The sequence below is a fragment of the Ranitomeya imitator genome, chromosome 7, assembly GCF_032444005.1.
Source record: "Ranitomeya imitator isolate aRanImi1 chromosome 7, aRanImi1.pri, whole genome shotgun sequence".
Lineage (NCBI taxonomy): Eukaryota > Metazoa > Chordata > Amphibia > Anura > Dendrobatidae > Ranitomeya > Ranitomeya imitator.
The window spans coordinates 136,055,277-136,074,575 of record NC_091288.1 but is presented as its reverse complement, the minus strand read 5'-3'; the positions used below and the strand labels follow the sequence as shown (position 1 = coordinate 136,074,575).

Below are 19,299 nucleotides of genomic sequence, written 5' to 3'. Positions count from 1 at the left end.
GGCCAGAGCCTATCGGTAGTTAATACCGATCGTTGACACCTGGAGGAAGCCCTGCTGACCCCCATCCGGGGGTGGTACCCAGGGGGATGTATTTAAGAGCCGCACAGATGCCCATCCTGGTTCCTGTCCATTTCCTAATGGAGTCACCGGAGGGAACTCCGCAGCTGTGCGGTGAACAGCAGCAGCCTTTGGAGCAGCCACAAACAGGAAAGTCTCAGAGAAGCTCCCAGCGGCGTTCCAGTGGCAGTAGTCGTGCTGGTGGAGCTAAAGCTGCTCAGAGGTCCACCAAATCCTCGGGCCGTAGGAATTCTCCGGCCAAAGAGGACCCCCCGATCACGGTACCGTTTACTTCAAGGATGGGTAAGTGAGCTACGTGAAAGTACGCTTTCTGATTGGTGTCCCTCCTTGTATTCCCTCTCTCCTTATTTAGGGGAAAAAATGTGCTTCCAAAGCTAAACATAGGGAGTGTGCCGTTTGTACAGAGCCTCTCCCAGATGGGCATAAAAAGAAGCTGTGCAGATCCTGCATACAGCACTTAATCGAAGAGGAAGCCCCTGACCTGACGTCTACCCTTAGGGACATGGTCAGACAGGAGATCAGGGACTCCTTAAAATCCAGTCCTCATAAGAAACAATCTAAGAAGAGAATACTAGGTTCATCCCCTGTATCACAGATGGATTCCGATAGTGTGAGCTCGGATTCTCATCCATCATCTTCATCTTCAGAGGACGTAGAGTCTAGCCGAACATGTCTATCATTAGATAGGATTAATCATCTGGTGAAAGCTGTCAACAACACCATGGGGATTGAAGAGACTCAGCCAGAATGCTCCATTCAGGACATTATGTTCAGGGGCATAGACCGTAAATCCCGAAGGGTTTTTCCTGTGGTGGAGAAAATCAAGTCTCTGATTATGAAGGAGTGGAAGAAGCCCGAAAGAAAGGGGTCACTTCCGCCAGCATTTAAGAGACGATACCCGTTCGAGGAAGAAGCTTCAGCTTCTTGGGACAAAGTCCCGAAGTTAGACGCAGCAGTGGCCAAAGCATGCAAAAACTCTTCTCTTCCATTTGAAGATTTAGGTAACTTAAAGGACCCGCTCGATAGAAAGGCTGATGTGTTCCTTAAAGGAGCTTGGGAGACTTCTGCGGGATCCCTGAGACCGGCAGTGGCGGCTACTTGCACAGCTCGGTCCTTGATGGTGTGGCTAGGCCACCTGGAAGATCAACTTAAGGATAAAGTTCCTAGAAGTGAAATCCTATCATCTATGCCCATGATCCAAGATGCTGCAGCCTTCCTTTCGGATGCATCAGCGGATTCGGTCAGGCTGGCCGCAAGATCCTCAGCCTTATCCAACGCAGCCCGCAGAGCACTTTGGATTAAATGTTGGCCAGGTGATTTACAAGCTAGGTCAAGACTATGCGGCATCCCCTGTGAAGGAGTTCATCTGTTCGGTCCGGTACTTGATGAGCTGCTTGAGAAGGCGGGCGACTCTAAGAAGCGGTTCCCTCTATTAAGAAAACCTTTTTTATAGGCGTGACTACAGCAGGGGATGGTCTTATCGCCGCAGATCTGATAGAGAACCAAATAGAGATTCATCCAGATATTACGGCAGCAGCAGAAGAAGAGGTAGGGGGTATATGTTTAACACCCCTCGGGACTCGAAGAAAACTCAATGACTAGCGGTCCAGGTGGGCGGTAGGCTTTTAGCTTTCTACCCAGCCTGGTTGAGGATCACCAACAGTCCATGGATACTCAGTATCATTAAAGAGGGATTAAAGTTCCAGTTTCATCAGATCCCTCAGGACAAATTTAAACTAACTCCTATCCGTTCTTCTCCTGCAGAACAGTTGGCGTTGGAGTCAGAAGTTCAGGATCTCAGACAAAAGGGGGTTCTTATTCGGGTACCCACGGAAGAGCGAGGTAGGGGGTTCTATTCCCCGTTATTCTTGGTAAAGAAGCCAGATGGGTCATACCGTACCATTATTAATCTGAGAGGCCTGAATGAATTCTTGCTAATCCCATCCTTCAAAATGGAATCTGTGAAAACGGCAATAAAGCTTCTTTTTCACGAGTGCTTCATGGTGGTCTTAGATCTAAAAGACGCCTATTACCATGTTCCGATACATGCAGATCACCAGCGTTTTCTCAGGGTGGCGATTTCTCTTGCCGGCACAGTGGAGCACTTCCAATATCAGGCACTCCCCTTTGGTGTTGCAGTCGCACCCCGGGTCTTTACTAAGGTTATGGTAGAGGTTATGGCACACCTTCATGAGCAAAACATACTGATAATTCCTTACTTGGATGACTTACTGATCGTGGGGCATTCAAAGTTACACTGTAAAGAACAGTTAGAGAAAGTGATGGTAGCACTTCGTAACTTAGGTTGGATTGTCAATCTTAAAAAATCGCGTCTTCAACCCTCCACATCACAGCAGTTTTTGGGTCTTATTGTAGATTCAGCTCAGCAGGAATGTCGCCTGCCAGACTCAAAAGTCGATGCTATCCACCGGCTGGCCTCTAGAGCAATTAAAAATCCCGTAGTCTCCTTAAGAAGTGCTATGTCTCTTTTGGGGTCACTTACTTCTTGTTTTCCGGCGGTGATGTGGGCACAGTTTCACTCTAGGTCTCTTCAGTGGGATGTTCTACGTAATTTTCGGCGACTAGGCGCCAACCTAGATAAGAAATTCACTCTATCCGTAGAGGCCACGGTTTCACTAAGGTGGTGGACGCACATCCCTAATCTGCGTAAAGGGGTACCTTGGACATATCATATATCACGAGTAATAACAACTGATGCTAGTCCCACGGGGTGGGGAGCACATTGGGAAAATAATTACGTTCAGGGTCTATGGTCCCGATCTGAGCAGGACTCGTCTTCCAATCTGAAAGAATTGATGGCGGTGGAACGCGCCTTGGATAGGTTTCTTGTACCTCTACAGGGTAGACATGTTAGAATACTCTCTGACAACCAGGTGACAGTTGCTTATGTGAACCGCCAAGGAGGCACACGGTCTACGTCATTAATGAACGTTACAAATCGTATTTTTCAGATGGCCGAAAATCACCTACTCTCCCTTACGGCCCTTCATATAAAGGGGAAACTAAATACCACGGCCGATTACTTAAGCCGCAACAAGCTCAAACAAGGGGATTGGTCTCTAAAACCGGCTGTCTTCAATCAGATCGTACGGTTGTGGGGATGTCCAGAAATAGATCTGTTTGCCAGTCGAGGAAACAAGAAGCTCCATCAATTCTGTTCCCTAGACCCAAGAGACAAACCGTACGCAATCGACGCTCTTCTGATCTCCTGGAACTTCAGTCTCGCCTATGCGTTTCCCCCTCTGAATCTAATTCCTTTAGTTCTGAGGAAGATTCGGGAAGACAAAGCCCGAGTTATATTAATAGCTCCATTCTGGCCCAGAAGGTCTTGGTTCCCATGGTTAAGAAGCATGTCCATTTCCCAACCATGGATTCTCCCAGAAATTCCAGACCTCCTCTCCCAGGGTCCAGTTTTGCATCCACGAGTAGCCAACTTACATCTGACAGCGTGGAACTTGAGAGGTCACTTCTGAAAAAGAAGGGATTCTCTCAGAACCTTGTAAATACGCTGCTTAAGAGTAGGAAAGCCTCCACGACTAGCATTTATGTTAGGATATGGAGGAAGTTCCTATCAAGCTCAGGAGCACAGATCGATCAGAAACCTGATATTGCTCAGATCCTAGAATTTCTACAGAAGGGCCTAGATTTAGGCTTAGCCACCAGCACCCTTAGAGTTCAGGTTTCGGCTCTAGGGGCACTATATAATTCCAACATAGCTAGTAATCACTGGATAACAAGGTTTTTCAAAGCGGTCACCAGATCCAGGCCGGTTGTTAAACAAAAGATAGTGCCATGGGATCTAAATCTTGTGCTCTCGGCTCTAACACAAGCTCCGTTTGAGCCCATTGACTCTGTCCCGATCAAGATCCTGTCTGTCAAAACAGCCCTCTTAGTTGCCCTCACATCGGCAAGAAGAGTTAGTGATCTGCAAGCATTGTCCAGGCAGCGTCCGTATATGCAAATTACGGAAGATAGAGTGGTGATGAGGCCTGACCCTCTTTATCTTCCAAAGGTCGCGTCAAAATTTCATAGGTCCCAGGAGGTAATCTTGCCTTCATTTTGTCCTAATCCCTCTAACAATAAAGAACAGAGATTTCATTGTTTGGACGTGCATAGATGCCTTCTCAGATATATTGCAGTAACAGACGCCTGGAAAAAAGATCATTCCTTATTTTTATCCTACCAGGGAGTTAGGAAGGGGCTTAGGGTATCAAAGAATACGCTAGCCAGATGGATTAGGGAGGCCATATTTCTTGCTTACACCGCAGGTGGCGTGGAGATTCCAGAAGGCATAAAGGCACACTCCACTCGTGCGGTAGCCACATCTTGGGCTGAGAGGGCAGAAGTGTCGATTGAAGACATCTGTAAGGCGGCCACATGGTCTTCTCCATCCACCTTTCTTAGACACTATAGGTTAGATCTAGGTGGCTCCTCCGACCTCACGTTTGGGAGAAGGGTGCTGGAGGCTATTATCCCTCCCTAGTCACTTTTCACTTCTCTGAAAGTCTCTCGTTGTGCTGTCATGGCGACTGAATAAATACGTACGCTACTCACCTGGTAGCAGTGTTTTTTCAGGAGCCATGACAGCACCCTTATATTCCCTACCCTCTTTGTTTATGGGTTCAACACTTCCTTTAGAAAATTCCTAAGTTTATTCACTGGGTGAATTGTACCATATATTAATATTGTCTATGTGCTACTAACCTAGAAGGTCCTTTCATACTCTGTAAACCAACTGGCGGGGGAGTGAGGTGCCGCCCTTTTTATGTCTGAGGTTTCCTGTCCCTGAAGGGCGGATCCCCTCTCTCGTTGTGCTGTCATGGCTCCTGAAAAAACACTGCTACCAGGTGAGTAGCGTACGTATTTTCTTGAACGATACTGACTTCTTCCTGTACCACTGCTTGAAGAAGTTGTCTTCCAGAAACAGGCAGTAGGTCTGGGAGTTGAGCTTCACTCCATCCTCAACCCGAAAAGGTACCACAAGTTCATCTTTGCTGATACCGCCCATACCAGTACCCCACCTCCACCTTGCTGGCGTCTGAGTCGGAGTGGAGCTCTCTGCCCTTTACTGATCCAGCCTCTGGCCCATGAAAAGTCACTCTCATTTCATCAGTCCATAAAACCTTTGAAAAGTCAGTCTTAAGATATTTCTTGGCCCAGTCTTGACATTTTATCTTTTGTTTCTTGTGCAAAGGTGGTCGTTTTTCAGCCTTCCTTACCTTGGCCATGTCCCTGAGTATTGCACACCTTGTGCTTTTTGTAACTCCAGTAACGTTGCAGCTCTGAAATATGGCAAAACTGGTGGCAAATGGCATCTTGGCAGCTTCATGCTTTATTTTCCTCAATTATGGGCAGTTATTTTACGCCTTTTTTCCCAACACGCTTCATGCGACCCTGTTGGCTTTTTGCCATGAAACGCTTGATTGTTCGGTGTTCACGCTTCAAAAGTTTGGCAATTTCAATTCTGCTGCTTCCCTCTGCAAGACATCTCACAATTTTGGACTTTTCAGAGCCCCTTAAATCTCTTCTGACCCATTTTGCCAAAGGAAAGGAAGTTGCCTAATAATTAAGCACACCTTATATAGGGTTCTGATGTCATTAGACAACACCCCTCCTCATTACAGAGATGCACATCACCTGATTTGTTGTTGGGAGGCTGCTGCTCCTGCTTGGATGACTGACTGGTCAAACAAGCAGCATTCTTGCACTTTTGGTCTGAACTGTGTGCCCTCATATTCAGGAATTGTAGGAAGCTGCTCCAGGAGACTGGCTCCCCATCCCTGTCATTATATGCATGGCTACCCAGTCCCTGTTATTGTATGCATGGCTCCCCAGTCCCTGTCATTGTATGCATGGTTACACCAGTCTCTGTCCTGGTGTGCATGGCTCCCCAGTCCCAATCATTGTATGCATGGCTCCACAGTCCCTGTCATTGTATGCATGGCCCCCCAGTCCCTGTCCTGGTGTGCATGGCTCCCCAGTCCCTGTCCTGGTGTGCATGGCTCCCCAGTCCCTGTCCTGGTGTGCATGGCTCCTTATCCCTATGTATGGTTCCTGTAAAAAAAAGAAAAAAAAACTCTTCCTGCCGAGTAATCACGTGGCCTCACTCATTAGGGTAATGAATATGCACGCCTCTCCACTCCAATTGGTGTGGCATGCATATTCATTACCTTAATGAGCGGTGCCACAAGACCACTCGGCTGGAACAACTGCAGGCACCGGCTCCCGGAACGAGATGCAGTGCCAGCACCGAGGGCGCGTCGGTAGGGGAGTATGATGAGGCTGCGGCTGGCAGTGTGCGCTATTAGAGCAGCAGCACAGGCTTTAGCCACAGCCGCCAGCTCCGGCCTCTGTGACCCGCTGCTCCGACGCCACCCCTCCCCCGCCGGCTTTCTGGGACCGTGACTCGTGTATAAGCCAAAAGGGGCGTTTTCAGCACACAAAAAAGAGCTAAAAATCTCGGCTTATACACGAGTATATATGGTATATGTAATTGGATGCTTGACATAGACAAGTATATGGGGACATACACTATAATGCATCTAGTAAGTGGAAGAATCACATTATTTATCATTCATTGCTTATATAGCGCTATCCTATTCCGTAGCGCTTTACAGACATTATCATCACTGTCCCCAATGGGTCTCGAAATCTAAATTTTTTATCAGTATGTTTTTGGAGTGTGGGATGAAAGTGGAGAACCTGCAGAAGCCCACACAAATACGGGGAGAACATACAAACTCCATTTATCATAGTATAAATAAGCATATAAAATTAAATTATCGATACAGAAAATTATGTAATAAACACATAATCTAGCTACAAGTTTAAGCACGAAATATAAAGTGCATTGAATAAGTAACGGCTGCATGATTTGTGGCTGTAAGACAGCCGCAACACCAGGGGATTGCCTGTGATCCTGTTCTGTCCTATCTGTATACTCTTTTGCTTCCTCCCCTGCCCAGGAGCTGTGTAATGATCAGACCATGTTCCTGTACAGTCAGTAACGGCCATTACACAGTACACAGCAGGGGCACATGTATAAGATTATCTCCGCACAGGAACAGCTTAGGCTACGTTCATATTTGCATTGTGTCAGGCGCAGCCGCGGCGACGCATGCGTCATGCGCCCCTATATTTAACATGGGGGGCGCATGGACATGCGTTGCTCTTGCGTTTTGTGACGCATGCGTCACTGTGGTGCATGCGTCAGGGCGCAGAGGACGCTGCATGATGCAGTTTTTTCTGCGCCAAAAAACATGCAAAAGTGAATGCATCCGTCACAAAACGCTGCGTTGTGCATGCGTTTACATTTGCGTTATGCGTTGCGTCGCCGACGCAGCACAACACAACTCAAATGTGAACGTAGCCTTATTGAATCACATCCAATTGTGGAAATAATTATTATTCCAAGATCTATTGATTAAAATTGACTTTGTGTGAAATCCCCTTTAAAGAGTGTTGTATTAAGAGTATGTATGAAATCTATTTCTTTGCTGTACCTATTATTCTCACAGTTACTTTATGTATTTTAAGGCCTTTGCGCGCTGTCAATTAATGGAGACAATTGCTACTTGGCGTATCCAGGGAGTGCCACCATTGGAGAAGTCCAGGTCTTTGACACTGTTAACTTGGTGAGTGATGGGTATGTAAGTGTAAGTATGTCTTAAACATTAACCTCTTCCTGCATTCAGGTATCATTTGACGTGAATGCATTTTCACACGTGGGCATGCAGTACTGTCCAGTGGGTGGTCCGGACCCAGGAGCTGTGCCCACACCATCCACTGCAGGTGCCAGCTGTGATATATTGTGAAAATGTGCACAGTAAAACAAAATTAAACCACTTAAAAAATGTAGTTGAATAAAAATGTTTCCACTGTTTATACTTTACAGAGAGCAGCGAATATGATCCCTGCCCATAATAGCCCTCTGGCAGCGTTGGCTTTTGATGCAAGCGGCACAAAACTAGCAACTGCTTCAGAAAAGGTAATGTTCTTGTTTTGTGTAAAGCGCTATAGCTTCTTTTCTAGAAGCAGATCACTAGTCAGGGCTTTCTATTTAATCAGTGTGCTACATTTTGTAATGACTATGGATGGATCCCACTGATTACCATTGGTCTGGCAAGGTTCCTCATGGCTTACTGCATCACACGGAGCTGACTGTAGGAAAGAACTAGCCTGAGACACATGTACAGAAAGTGTCGTGATCAGCTCCGTTGGTTTCCGTTCGGTCATGTTTCTGTTTAATGGAAATAGCTTTGCTTGCTGCTGTTTGCCTGTAAAAAGGAATCCTAATTACCGTATATACTCGAGTATAATCCGAGATTTTCAGCCCAAATTTTTGGGCTGAAAGTGCCTCTCTCGGCTTATACTCGAGTCACGGTGGGCGGCATGGTCGACGGGTGAGGGGGAGAGGGCGCTGAGGCATACTTACCTAGTCCTGGCGCTCCTGACACTGCCCCTGCCTGTCACACTGTCTCCGGCTGCCGCAGCTCTTCCTGTCAGCGGTCACGTGGGACCCCTCATTAGAGAAATGAATATGGACTCCACTCCCATAGGGGTGGAGCCACATAGTCATTCCTCTGAGCGGTGCCAGTGACCGCTGACAGGAAGAGCTGCGGCACCCGGAGACAGTGTGACAGGCAGGGGCAGCGGCAGGACTACGTGAGTATTTTATATTCACCTGTCCGCGTTCCACACGCCGGGCGTCGCTCCATCTTCCCGGCGCCGCTCTGTCTTCCCGGCGTCTCTGCGCTCTGACTGTGCAGGTCAGAGGGCGCGATGAAGCATATAGTGTGCGCGGCGCCCTCTGCCTGATCAGTCAGTGCAGAGAGATGCCGGGACGAGACGCCGTAACGAGACGCCGTAACGAGACGCCGGGAGCTGCAATCAAGAGAGGTGAGTATGGCTTTTTTTTTTATTATTGCAGCAGCAGCAATGGCAGAGCTTTATAAGGAGCATATATGGGGCAATAATGAACGGTGCAGAGCACTATATGGCACAGCTATGGGGCAAGAATGAACGGTGCAGAGCACTATATGGCACAGCTATGGGGCAAGAATGAACGGTGCAGCGCACTATATGGCACAGATATGGGGCAATAATGAACGGTGCAGAGCACTATATGGCACAGCTATGGGACAATAATGAACGGTGCAGAGCACTATATGGCACAGCTATGGGGAAATAATGAACGCACAGTTCATTATTGTCCCATAGCTGTGCCATATAGTGCTCTGCACCAGAGCACTATATGGCACAGCTATGGGGCAATAATGAACGGTGCAGAGCACTATATGGCACAGCTATGGGGCAATAATGAACGGTGCAGAGCATTGTATATGGGGCACAGCTATGGGGCAACAATGAACGGTGCAGAGCACTATATGGCACAGCTATGGGGCAAAAATGAATGGTGCAGAGCACTATATGGCAGAGCTATGGGGCAAGAATGAACGGTGCAGAGCACTATATGGCACAGCTATGGGGCAAGAATGAACGGTGCAGAGCACTATATGGCACAGATATGGGGCAAAAATGAACGGTGCAGAGCACTATATGGCACAGCTATGGGCCAATAATGAACGGTGCAGAGCACTATATGGCACAGCCATGGGGCAATAATGAACGGTGCAGAGCACTATATGGCACAGCTATGGGGCAATAATGAACTGTGCAGAGCACTATATGGCACAGCTATGGGGCAATAATGAACGGTGCAGTGCACTATATGGCACAGCTATGGGGCAATAATGAACGGTGCAGAGCACTATATGGCACAGATATGGGGCAAAAATGAACGGTGCAGAGCATTATATGGCACAGCTATGGGGCAATAATGAACGGTGCAGAGCACTATATGGCACAGCTTTCTATGGTACATCTATGGGGCAATAATGCACGGTGCAGAGCACTATATGGCACAGCTATGGGGCCATAATGAACGGTATGGAGCATCTATTTTTATTTTTGAAATTCATCGGTAGCTGCTGCATTTTCCACCCTAGGCTTATACTCGAGTCAATAAGTTTTCCCAGTTTTTTGTGGCAAAATTAGGGGGGTCGGCTTATACTCGGGTCGGCGTATACTCGAGTATATACGGTAGCTGTTTTGTGGTATGATATATTGTCAAGTGAGGACGTCTTTTAATTCTGCATGTTAACATGGCCTATAACCATTCCGTCTTCAGTCAGTAAAACATAAAGGGATTCTGTGTATCTGATAACCGATGTTAAAATGTATTGGTTCCGCATCATTAATGTAGAAATAATAGTAACTTTGTCATTGAAGTATGGCTTGGGTGAGAGTGGCGACAGCTGAAGCCTGCACTTGTGATGACGGAGGAGTCCTGTGAGGAGCCCCTCGGTAGTTAGGAAATGGAATGGCGCATGGTTATTGTTTAGGTTTTTGTTTTTTTTTTGCTTTGTGGCTGCATATTATTGGTGTGAACCTGCTAACTGCTATTTATGTAGGAAGAGCGGCCTCAATAAAGCTCTGTTCACACCACATGATTGTTTTTACAAATCTCCAGCAAAAGGCTGCAGTAGATGTCACTCCAGAGACATACAATGCTAAAAGCCCTCTGTCACCTCCCATGTCAAAAAAATGTATACTACATTTTTTTTTGCAGGTGGTCTGTATAGAAAAGCAATGTAAAAAATATGCAATAATGGCAAATAGCAGGAATCACAAAACCCTTACAATATGTACAGTGTCATGATCCCAATGGCAGGGGATCACAAAAGGACAAGCACAAAAACAAAACAGGCTCTAGGGTGATGGAACCTGAGCTGACCGCGATCCTGAACCTAAACACACAACTAGCAGTAGCCGGGGAACGTGCCTACGATGATTCCTAGACGTCTCGCGCCAGCCGAAGGATTAACTTCCCCTATTAGAAGAAACACAGACCTCACTTGCCTCCAGAGAAACACCCCACAGAAATAGCAGCCCCCCACATGTAATAACGGTGAAATGAGAGGAAAGCACATACGTAGTTATGAAAATAGAATCAGCAAAAATGAGGCCCGCTAAAGCTAGATAGCAGAGGATACAAAAGTGAACTGCGCGGTCAGCGAAAAACCCTTCAAAAAACCATCCTGAAATTACTTGAACTCATGTGCCAACTCATGGAACATGAGGAGTAATTTCAGCCCACTAGAGCAACCAGCAGCAAGGAATCACATATCTGCAAGCTGGACAAGACAAAAATAAAGCAAAACGTGGAACAGGAAAATCAAAACTTAGCTTGTCCTGAAGATAACAGACGCAGGGAGCAGAGGTAAAAAGACACGCTGGTTACATTGATAGCCGGCGAGGAAATGACAAAAAAGCCAGGTTAAATAGGAAACTCCCATAACCTGATGGAACAGGTGGACACCAGAGACCGCAGAGAACACAAGTCACCCAGTACCATCAGTAACCACCAGAGGGAGCCCAAAAACAGAACTCACAACAGTACCCCCCCCTTGAGGAGGGGTCACCGAACCCTCACGAGAACCACCAGGGCGACCAGGATGAGCCCTATGAAAAGCACGGACCAAATCGGCAGCATGAACATCAGAGGCAATCACCCAAGAATTATCCTCCTGACCATAACCCTTCCACTTGACCAAATACTGGAGTTTCCGTCTGGAAACACGAGAATCCAAGATCTTCTCCACAACATACTCCAATTCACCCTCCACCAGCACCGGAGCAGGAGGCTCAAGCGAAGGAACAACAGGTACCTCATACTTCCGCAACAACGACCGATGGAACACATTATGAATAGCAAACGATGCCGGGAGATCCAAACGAAACGACACAGGGTTAAGAATTTCCAAGATCCTATAGGGACCGATGAACCGAGGCTTAAACTTAGGAGAAGAGACCTTCATAGGAACAAAACGAGAAGACAACCACACCAAGTCCCCAACAAGAAGTCGAGGACCCACGCGGCGACGGCGATTAGCAAACTGCTGAGCCCTCTCCTGGGACAACTTCAAATTGTCCACCACATGACTCCAAATCTGATGCAACCTATCCACCACCATGTCCACTCCAGGACAATCAGAAGGCTTCACCTGACCAGAGGAAAAACGAGGATGAAACCCCGAATTACAAAAGAAAGGAGAAACCAAGGTAGCAGAACTAGCCCGATTATTAAGGGCAAACTCGGCAAGCGGCAAAAAGGAAACCCAGTCATCTTGATCAGCAGAAACAAAACACCTTAAATAAGTTTCTAAAGTCTGATTAGTTTGTTCCGTCTGGCCATTCGTCTGGGGATGGAATGCAGACAAAAAGGACAAATCAATGCCCATCTTAGCACAGAACGTCCGCCAAAATCTAGACACAAACTGGGATCCCCTGTCAGAAACTATGTTCTCCGGAATGCCATGCAAACGGACCACGTTTTGAAAAAACAGAGGGACCAACTCAGAGGAGGAAGGTAACTTAGGCAAGGGTACCAGATGAACCATCTTAGAAAAGCGGTCACACACAACCCATATGACGGACATTTTTTGAGAGACAGGGAGATCCGAAATAAAGTCCATGGAAATGTGCGTCCCAGGCCTCTTCGGGATAGGCAAAGGTGACAACAATCCACTAGCCCGAGAACAGCAAGGCTTAGCCCGAGCGCAAACTCCACAAGACTGCACGAAAGAACGCACATCCCTCGACAAGGAAGGCCACCAAAAAGACCTGGCCACCAAGTCTCTAGTACCAAATATTCCAGGATGACCTGCCAACACAGAAGAATGGACCTCGGAGATGACTCTACTGGTCCAATTATCCGGAACAAACAGTCTTTCCGGCGGACAACGATCAGGTTTATCCGCCTGAAACTCCTGCAAAGCACGTCGCAAGTCTGGGGAGACAGCCGACAAAATCACCCCATCCCTAAGGATACCAGTGGGCTCAGAGTTTCCAGGGGAGTCAGGCACAAAAGTCCTAGAAAGAGCATCCGCCTTCACATTCTTTGAACCTGGCAGGTATGAAACCACAAAATTGAAACGTGAGAAAAACAGTGACCAACGAGCCTGTCTAGGATTCAGACGCTTGGCAGACTCAAGGTACATCAGATTTTTGTGATCAGTCAAGACCACCACACGATGTCTAGCACCCTCAAGCCAATGACGCCACTCCTCAAATGCCCACTTCATGGCCAAAAGCTCCCGATTACCAACATCATAATTCCGTTCAGCGGGCGAAAATTTTCTAGAAAAGAACGCACATGGCTTCATCACTGAGCCATCGGAGCTTCTCTGTGACAAAACCGCCCCCGCTCCGATCTCGGAAGCATCAACCTCAACCTGAAAAGGAAGCGACGTATCTGGCTGACGCAACACAGGAGCAGAAGAAAACCGGCGCTTAAGTTCCTGAAAGGCCTCCACAGCCGCAGGAGACCAATCAGTAACATCAGCACCCTTCTTAGTCAAATCCGTCAAAGGCTTAACAACACTAGAAAAATTAGTTATGAAGCGACGATAAAAATTAGCAAAGCCCAAGAACTTCTGTAGACTCTTAAGAGATGTAGGCTGCGTCCAGTCACAAATAGCCTGAACCTTGACGGGATCCATCTCAATAGTAGAAGGGGAAAAAATATACCCCAAAAAAGAAATCTTCTGGACTCCAAAGAGACATTTAGAACCCTTTACAAACAAAGAATTGGCCCGCAGGACCTGAAACACCTTCCTGACCTGCTGAACATGAGACTCCCAGTCATCAGAAAAAACCAAAACATCATCCAAATACACGATAATAAATTTATCCAGATATTCACGGAAAATATCGTGCATAAAAGACTGGAAGACAGAAGGAGCATTAGAAAGTCCAAAAGGCATCACCAAATACTCGAAATGGCCCTCAGGCGTATTAAATGCGGTTTTCCACTCATCACCCTGCCTTATCTGCACAAGATTATACGCACCCCGAAGATCAATCTTAGTGAACCATTTAGCCCCCTTAATGCGAGCGAACAAATCAGTCAACAATGGCAAAGGATACTGATATTTGACTGTAATCTTATTCAAAAGACGATAATCTATGCAAGGCCTCAAGGAACCATCTTTTTTGGCCACGAAAAAAAAAACCTGCTCCCAAAGGGGACGAAGATGGACGGATATGTCCCTTTTCCAAGGACTCCTTAACATAATTCCGCATAGCAGTATGCTCTGGCACTGACAGATTGAACAAACGACCTTTAGGGAATTTACTGCCAGGAATCAAATCTATAGCACAATCGCAATCCCTGTGAGGAGGAAGCGAACTGAGCTTGGGCTCCTCAAAAACCTCCCGATAATCAGACAAAAATACCGGAACCTCAGAAGGAGTAGATGAAGCGATAGAAATCGGAGATGCATCATCATGAACCCCCTGACATCCCCAGCTTAACACAGACATTGTTTTCCAGTCCAGGACTGGGTTATGAGTTTGTAACCATGGCAGACCAAGCACTAAGACATCATGTAAATTATACAGTACCAGGAAGCGAATCACCTCCTGATGAACGGGAGTCATACGCATGGTCACTTGTGTCCAGTACTGAGGTTTATTCATAGCCAAAGGTGTAGAGTCAATTCCTTTCAAAGGAATAGGAACTTCCAGAGGTTCCAGACTAAATCCACAGCGATTGGCAAATGACCAATCCATAAGACTCAGGGCAGCGCCTGAATCCACATAGGCATCGACGGAAATGGATGATAATGAACAAATCAGAGTCACAGACAGAATGAACTTAGACTGTAAAGTACCAATGGCAACAGACTTATCAACCTTTTTTGTGCGTTTAGAGCATGCTGGTACAACATGAGCTGAATCACCACAATAAAAACACAATCCATTTTTCCGCCTATAATTTTGCCGTTCACTTCTGGACTGAATTCTATCACATTGCATTATCTCAGGTGCCTGTTCAGAAGACACCGCCAAATGGTGCACAGGTTTGCGCTCCCGTAAACGCCGATCATTCTGAATAGCCATAGTCATGGACTCATTCAGACCTGTAGGCGCCAGGAACCCCACCATAACATCTTTAATGGCCTCAGATAGGCCATCTCTGAATTTTGCAGCCAGAGCGCACTCATTCCACTGAGTAAGCACCGACCTTTTCCGAAATTTCTGACAATACATTTCTGCTTCATCTTGCCCCTGAGAGATAGCCAATAAAGCTTTTTCAGCCTGAATCTCTAGGTTAGGTTCCTCATAGAGCAAACCCAATGCCAGAAAAAACGCATCCACATTGAGCAACGCAGGATCCCCTGGTGCCAATGCAAATGCCCAATTCTGAGGGTCACCCCGCAGGAAAGATATAACAATCTTGACCTGCTGAGCAGGGTCTCCAGAGGAGCGAGATTTCAAGGAAAGAAACAACTTGCAATTGTTCCTAAAATTCAGAAAACTAGATCTATCTCCAGAAAAAAACTCTGGGATAGGAATTCTAGGTTCAGACATAGGCGTATGTACAACAAAATCTTGTATATTTTGAACCTTAGCAGCAAGATTATTCAGGCTGGAAGCCAAACTCTGGACGTCCATGATAAACAGCTGAGGTCAGAGCCATTCAAGGATTAAGAGGAGGAAAGAAGCAGCCAAGCTGCAATTAAGGCTAAGCAGCAAACACTGAGGAGGAAAAAAAAAAAACTTCCTCAGACTACTTTTCCTCCTACTTTAGCCAAAACGATGACCAATTTTTTCTGGCCGGCTATACTGTCATGATCCCAATGGCAGGGGATCACAAAAGGACAAGCACAAAAACAAAACAGGCTCTAGGGTGATGGAACCTGAGCTGACCGCGATCCTGAACCTAAACACACAACTCGCAGTAGCCGGGGAACGTGCCTACGATGATTCCTAGACGTCTCGCGCCAGCCGAAGGATTAACTTCCCCTATTAGAAGAAACACAGACCTCACTTGCCTCCAGAGAAACACCCCACAGAAATAGCAGCCCCCCACATGTAATAACGGTGAAATGAGAGGAAAGCACATACGTAGTTATGAAAATAGAATCAGCAAAAATGAGGCCCGCTAAAGCTAGATAGCAGAGGATACAAAAGTGAACTGCGCGGTCAGCGAAAAACCCTTCAAAAAACCATCCTGAAATTACTTGAACTCATGTGCAAACTCATGGAACATGAGGAGTAATTTCAGCCCACTAGAGCAACCAGCAGCAAGGAATCACATATCTGCAAGCTGGACAAGACAAAAATAAAGCAAAACGTGGAACAGGAAAATCAAAACTTAGCTTGTCCTGAAGATAACAGACGCAGGGAGCAGAGGTAAAAAGACACGCTGGTTACATTGATAGCCGGCGAGGAAATGACAAAAAAGCCAGGTTAAATAGGAAACTCCCATAACCTGATGGAACAGGTGGACACCAGAGACCGCAGAGAACACAAGTCACCCAGTACCATCAGTAACCACCAGAGGGAGCCCAAAAACAGAACTCACAACAGTACAGTGGGGAAAAGAAGTATTTGATGCACTGACGATTTTGCAAGTGTAATGTGAAATTTTTATTTTTAGATTCTGTCTCTCACAGTTGAAATGTATCTACGATAAAAACTACAGACCTCTCCGTTCTTTGTAGGTGGGAAAACTTGATAAGTCGGCAGTATATCATATACTTATTTTCCCCACTGTATGTAATGACGTCATCTAAATTATATAAATGGCCGATATTTACTTTTTTTTGACTGTCATGTTTGTTTCAAACTCCTAAATCTGTTTTTGTTGTGGACCCACTAATTGTAGGATTTTGCCACAATTTATCACTACATCTTCCTTCTTACTGCTTCATACCACCATTCCGGGAGGTGGTCTGTTTATTGCCCTTCTGGTCATCTGTTTGTAGTATGCATGTAGTTGTTTTCTTTAGTATAGTAGCCTTACAGTAAAATGTCATATTATCTTTGTCAGAAAATTTAGTTATTTAGACAGGAGGGCAGCATTGTTCTGTCCTTAGTGCCATGCAGCCATCGTCTCCTTGTATACATTCTCTGACATGATACTTTCCTCTACAGGGCACAGTGATCCGTGTTTTTTCCATTCCAGAAGGTCAGAAGCTGTTTGAGCTAAGGCGGGGAATGAAACGGTGAATAGAATATTTTCTTAATATTATATATAGTTGTGAGAATATTATTTCATACATTCGCTGAAAATCGTATTGTGCATATGGCATCTTTTTCAGGTGGATTCTGTCTTAGTAAGCTATAACAATAATGAACAAATGCACAGCAGTGTCAAGAAGCCACCACTATTTTTTTTTTTTATAATTTAAAAAAAGCTGTCACAAAAATGACAAAATAAGCAACAAAAATTAAACTTATGGTGTCTTCTGCTTGAACAACTACAATACACCATGTACATACACATTATCCTAAAGCCTCAAGTAGATGACCACTTTTCTGGTGTGTGGTTTTTTTTGGGAGGTGGGGGGCACTTCTCTGGTGCCATTAATGTGTCCTATGAGTGCTGTCTGTTTTTTGCTGATTAATGGATAGCATGAGAAATTGTATTTATTTATTCTTTTCATTTGCGAAACAGAAAAGTGAATTCCTCACCAATGTTCAAACCGGACAAACAGACCAAAAATAAATGAAAATCAGATATAGTGCAGTGTTGAAAAATAGTCTAGACATTTTTTTGGTGAATGAGAAAAGACAAACGGATGTCTGAATGAGACACAAGTAAAAAGATTTACACACTTGATTTAAAATTCTTGGAACCCTGGATGTAGAGGTGTATTTGGGCTGCACATCTTACAAACTTCCTTACTGTCCTGAACCAGAGTCATTGTGTGAAGGCTACCTCCCCATCTCGTTTTGTTTCACTGCTGTTCAGATTGTTTGCTTCTTAAAGGAAAAAATTGCACTTGAATGAATCACAATCGTTCTACATAATCCATGCGTGGTGACTTCTTTCTTGGCCCAACCGAATAGTTTTAGAAAAACTGTCACAGGAGCCATTCAGAGCACTTCAAATTGTATTATATCAACTTTGTTTTTATTCACAATTGTTCCACCATTTACAACCATATACCATTTTTCTCCTTCGTCTCATTGGGGGACACAGGACCGTGGGTGTATGCTATCGCCGCCAGGAGGCTGACACTAAGTAAACATAAAAAAAAGTTAGCTCCTCCTCTGCCGTATACACCCTGACACTAGCCGCAGGCTAACCCAGTTCACGCTTAGTGTCTTTAGGAGGCACATATCTGGTTTTCCCCAGACCTCTTTTCTCTTTTTTTAACATGAAGATGTGACCGGGGCGACGGACCCTTTTGAAGGGGTCCAATCTCCCCAAACCAACAACGGGCGAGCACGTGGAGTGTCGCCTCCACATATCCTATCCCGCAACGTGCGACAAGATGCCGGACTCAGCCCTGACCTCCCTAAGGAATTGAAACCCTAGGCTGTACAGGTGCATATGTGCAGTCCGTGAGGCCCCCACTGCATCACCAATGCTAAGACTGCGGTGATGGAAAGAGGCCGACGGTCCCTCTCCTCATCCCTTGAAGGGACGATGGAGTTAAAGTGCCTGCACCGTCCTTTACGCAGCCCCTTCTCTAACCTGAAGCTGGAATCCATTGCAGGAGTAGGGGGCTGGAAGGGCTCCTGTTACAGCGCTCTTCTTGGCACTTCCATGCGCAAACCTCTCCCCCTGTATGGTCTGGCAGGTCCGGGTTGGCGGGCGGAAATTCAACTTTCAGTGAGTCTTCTGGTGGCTTCACGTCGACTCCGCCCCCGTATTCTCGGGCGGGCGCCGGAAATTTAGTCCCCTGCTTTTGGTGGTACTAGGCCGTGGGTGAAAGTCCCGCCTCCGAAACACGTCTGCTTCCGGTGGCCTCACCCCTGTATCCTCAGGCGGGCGACGGAAATTTAGTCCCCGGTTTTTTGCTGGTACTAGGCCGTGGGTGAAAGTCCCACCTCCAGAGCGTGTAAGCTTCCGGTTCCGCCCCTACGAGCAGAGCACGCTTTTTTGAAGATAAGGAGCATCGGTAGAGGATCTGTTTCTTCTACGTTGTTTTCCAGGATCCAGGGACACAGGACTACTGGGGTAAGTGTTACTCCCAGTCTGGCAGCTCCTCTCTCCCTGCTGCATCTAATCTAGATTGGGGATTCTTTCGACAGCAGGCCCACCATGTCTAGAAGGACCGGTCCAAGACCCATACGGTATTATATACCTCAAGTTTTACCTGTCGGTCTGCTTTTCCGCGT

At 46.3% G+C, this 19,299-nt stretch overlaps 1 protein-coding gene across 2 annotated transcripts in view; it reads left to right on the top strand.

Moving 5' to 3' along the window:
• Positions 1-19,299, top strand: part of WIPI2 (WD repeat domain, phosphoinositide interacting 2) — a 151,893-nt gene that overhangs the window by 64,485 nt on the left and 68,109 nt on the right. For both annotated transcript variants that reach the window (XM_069733837.1, XM_069733836.1), the window contains exons 5-7: positions 7,636-7,733; positions 7,994-8,086; positions 17,104-17,174. In XM_069733837.1, coding sequence (XP_069589938.1) covers positions 7,636-7,733; positions 7,994-8,086; positions 17,104-17,174 — 262 coding nt within the window. The remainder of the gene's footprint in view (positions 1-7,635; positions 7,734-7,993; positions 8,087-17,103; positions 17,175-19,299) is intronic.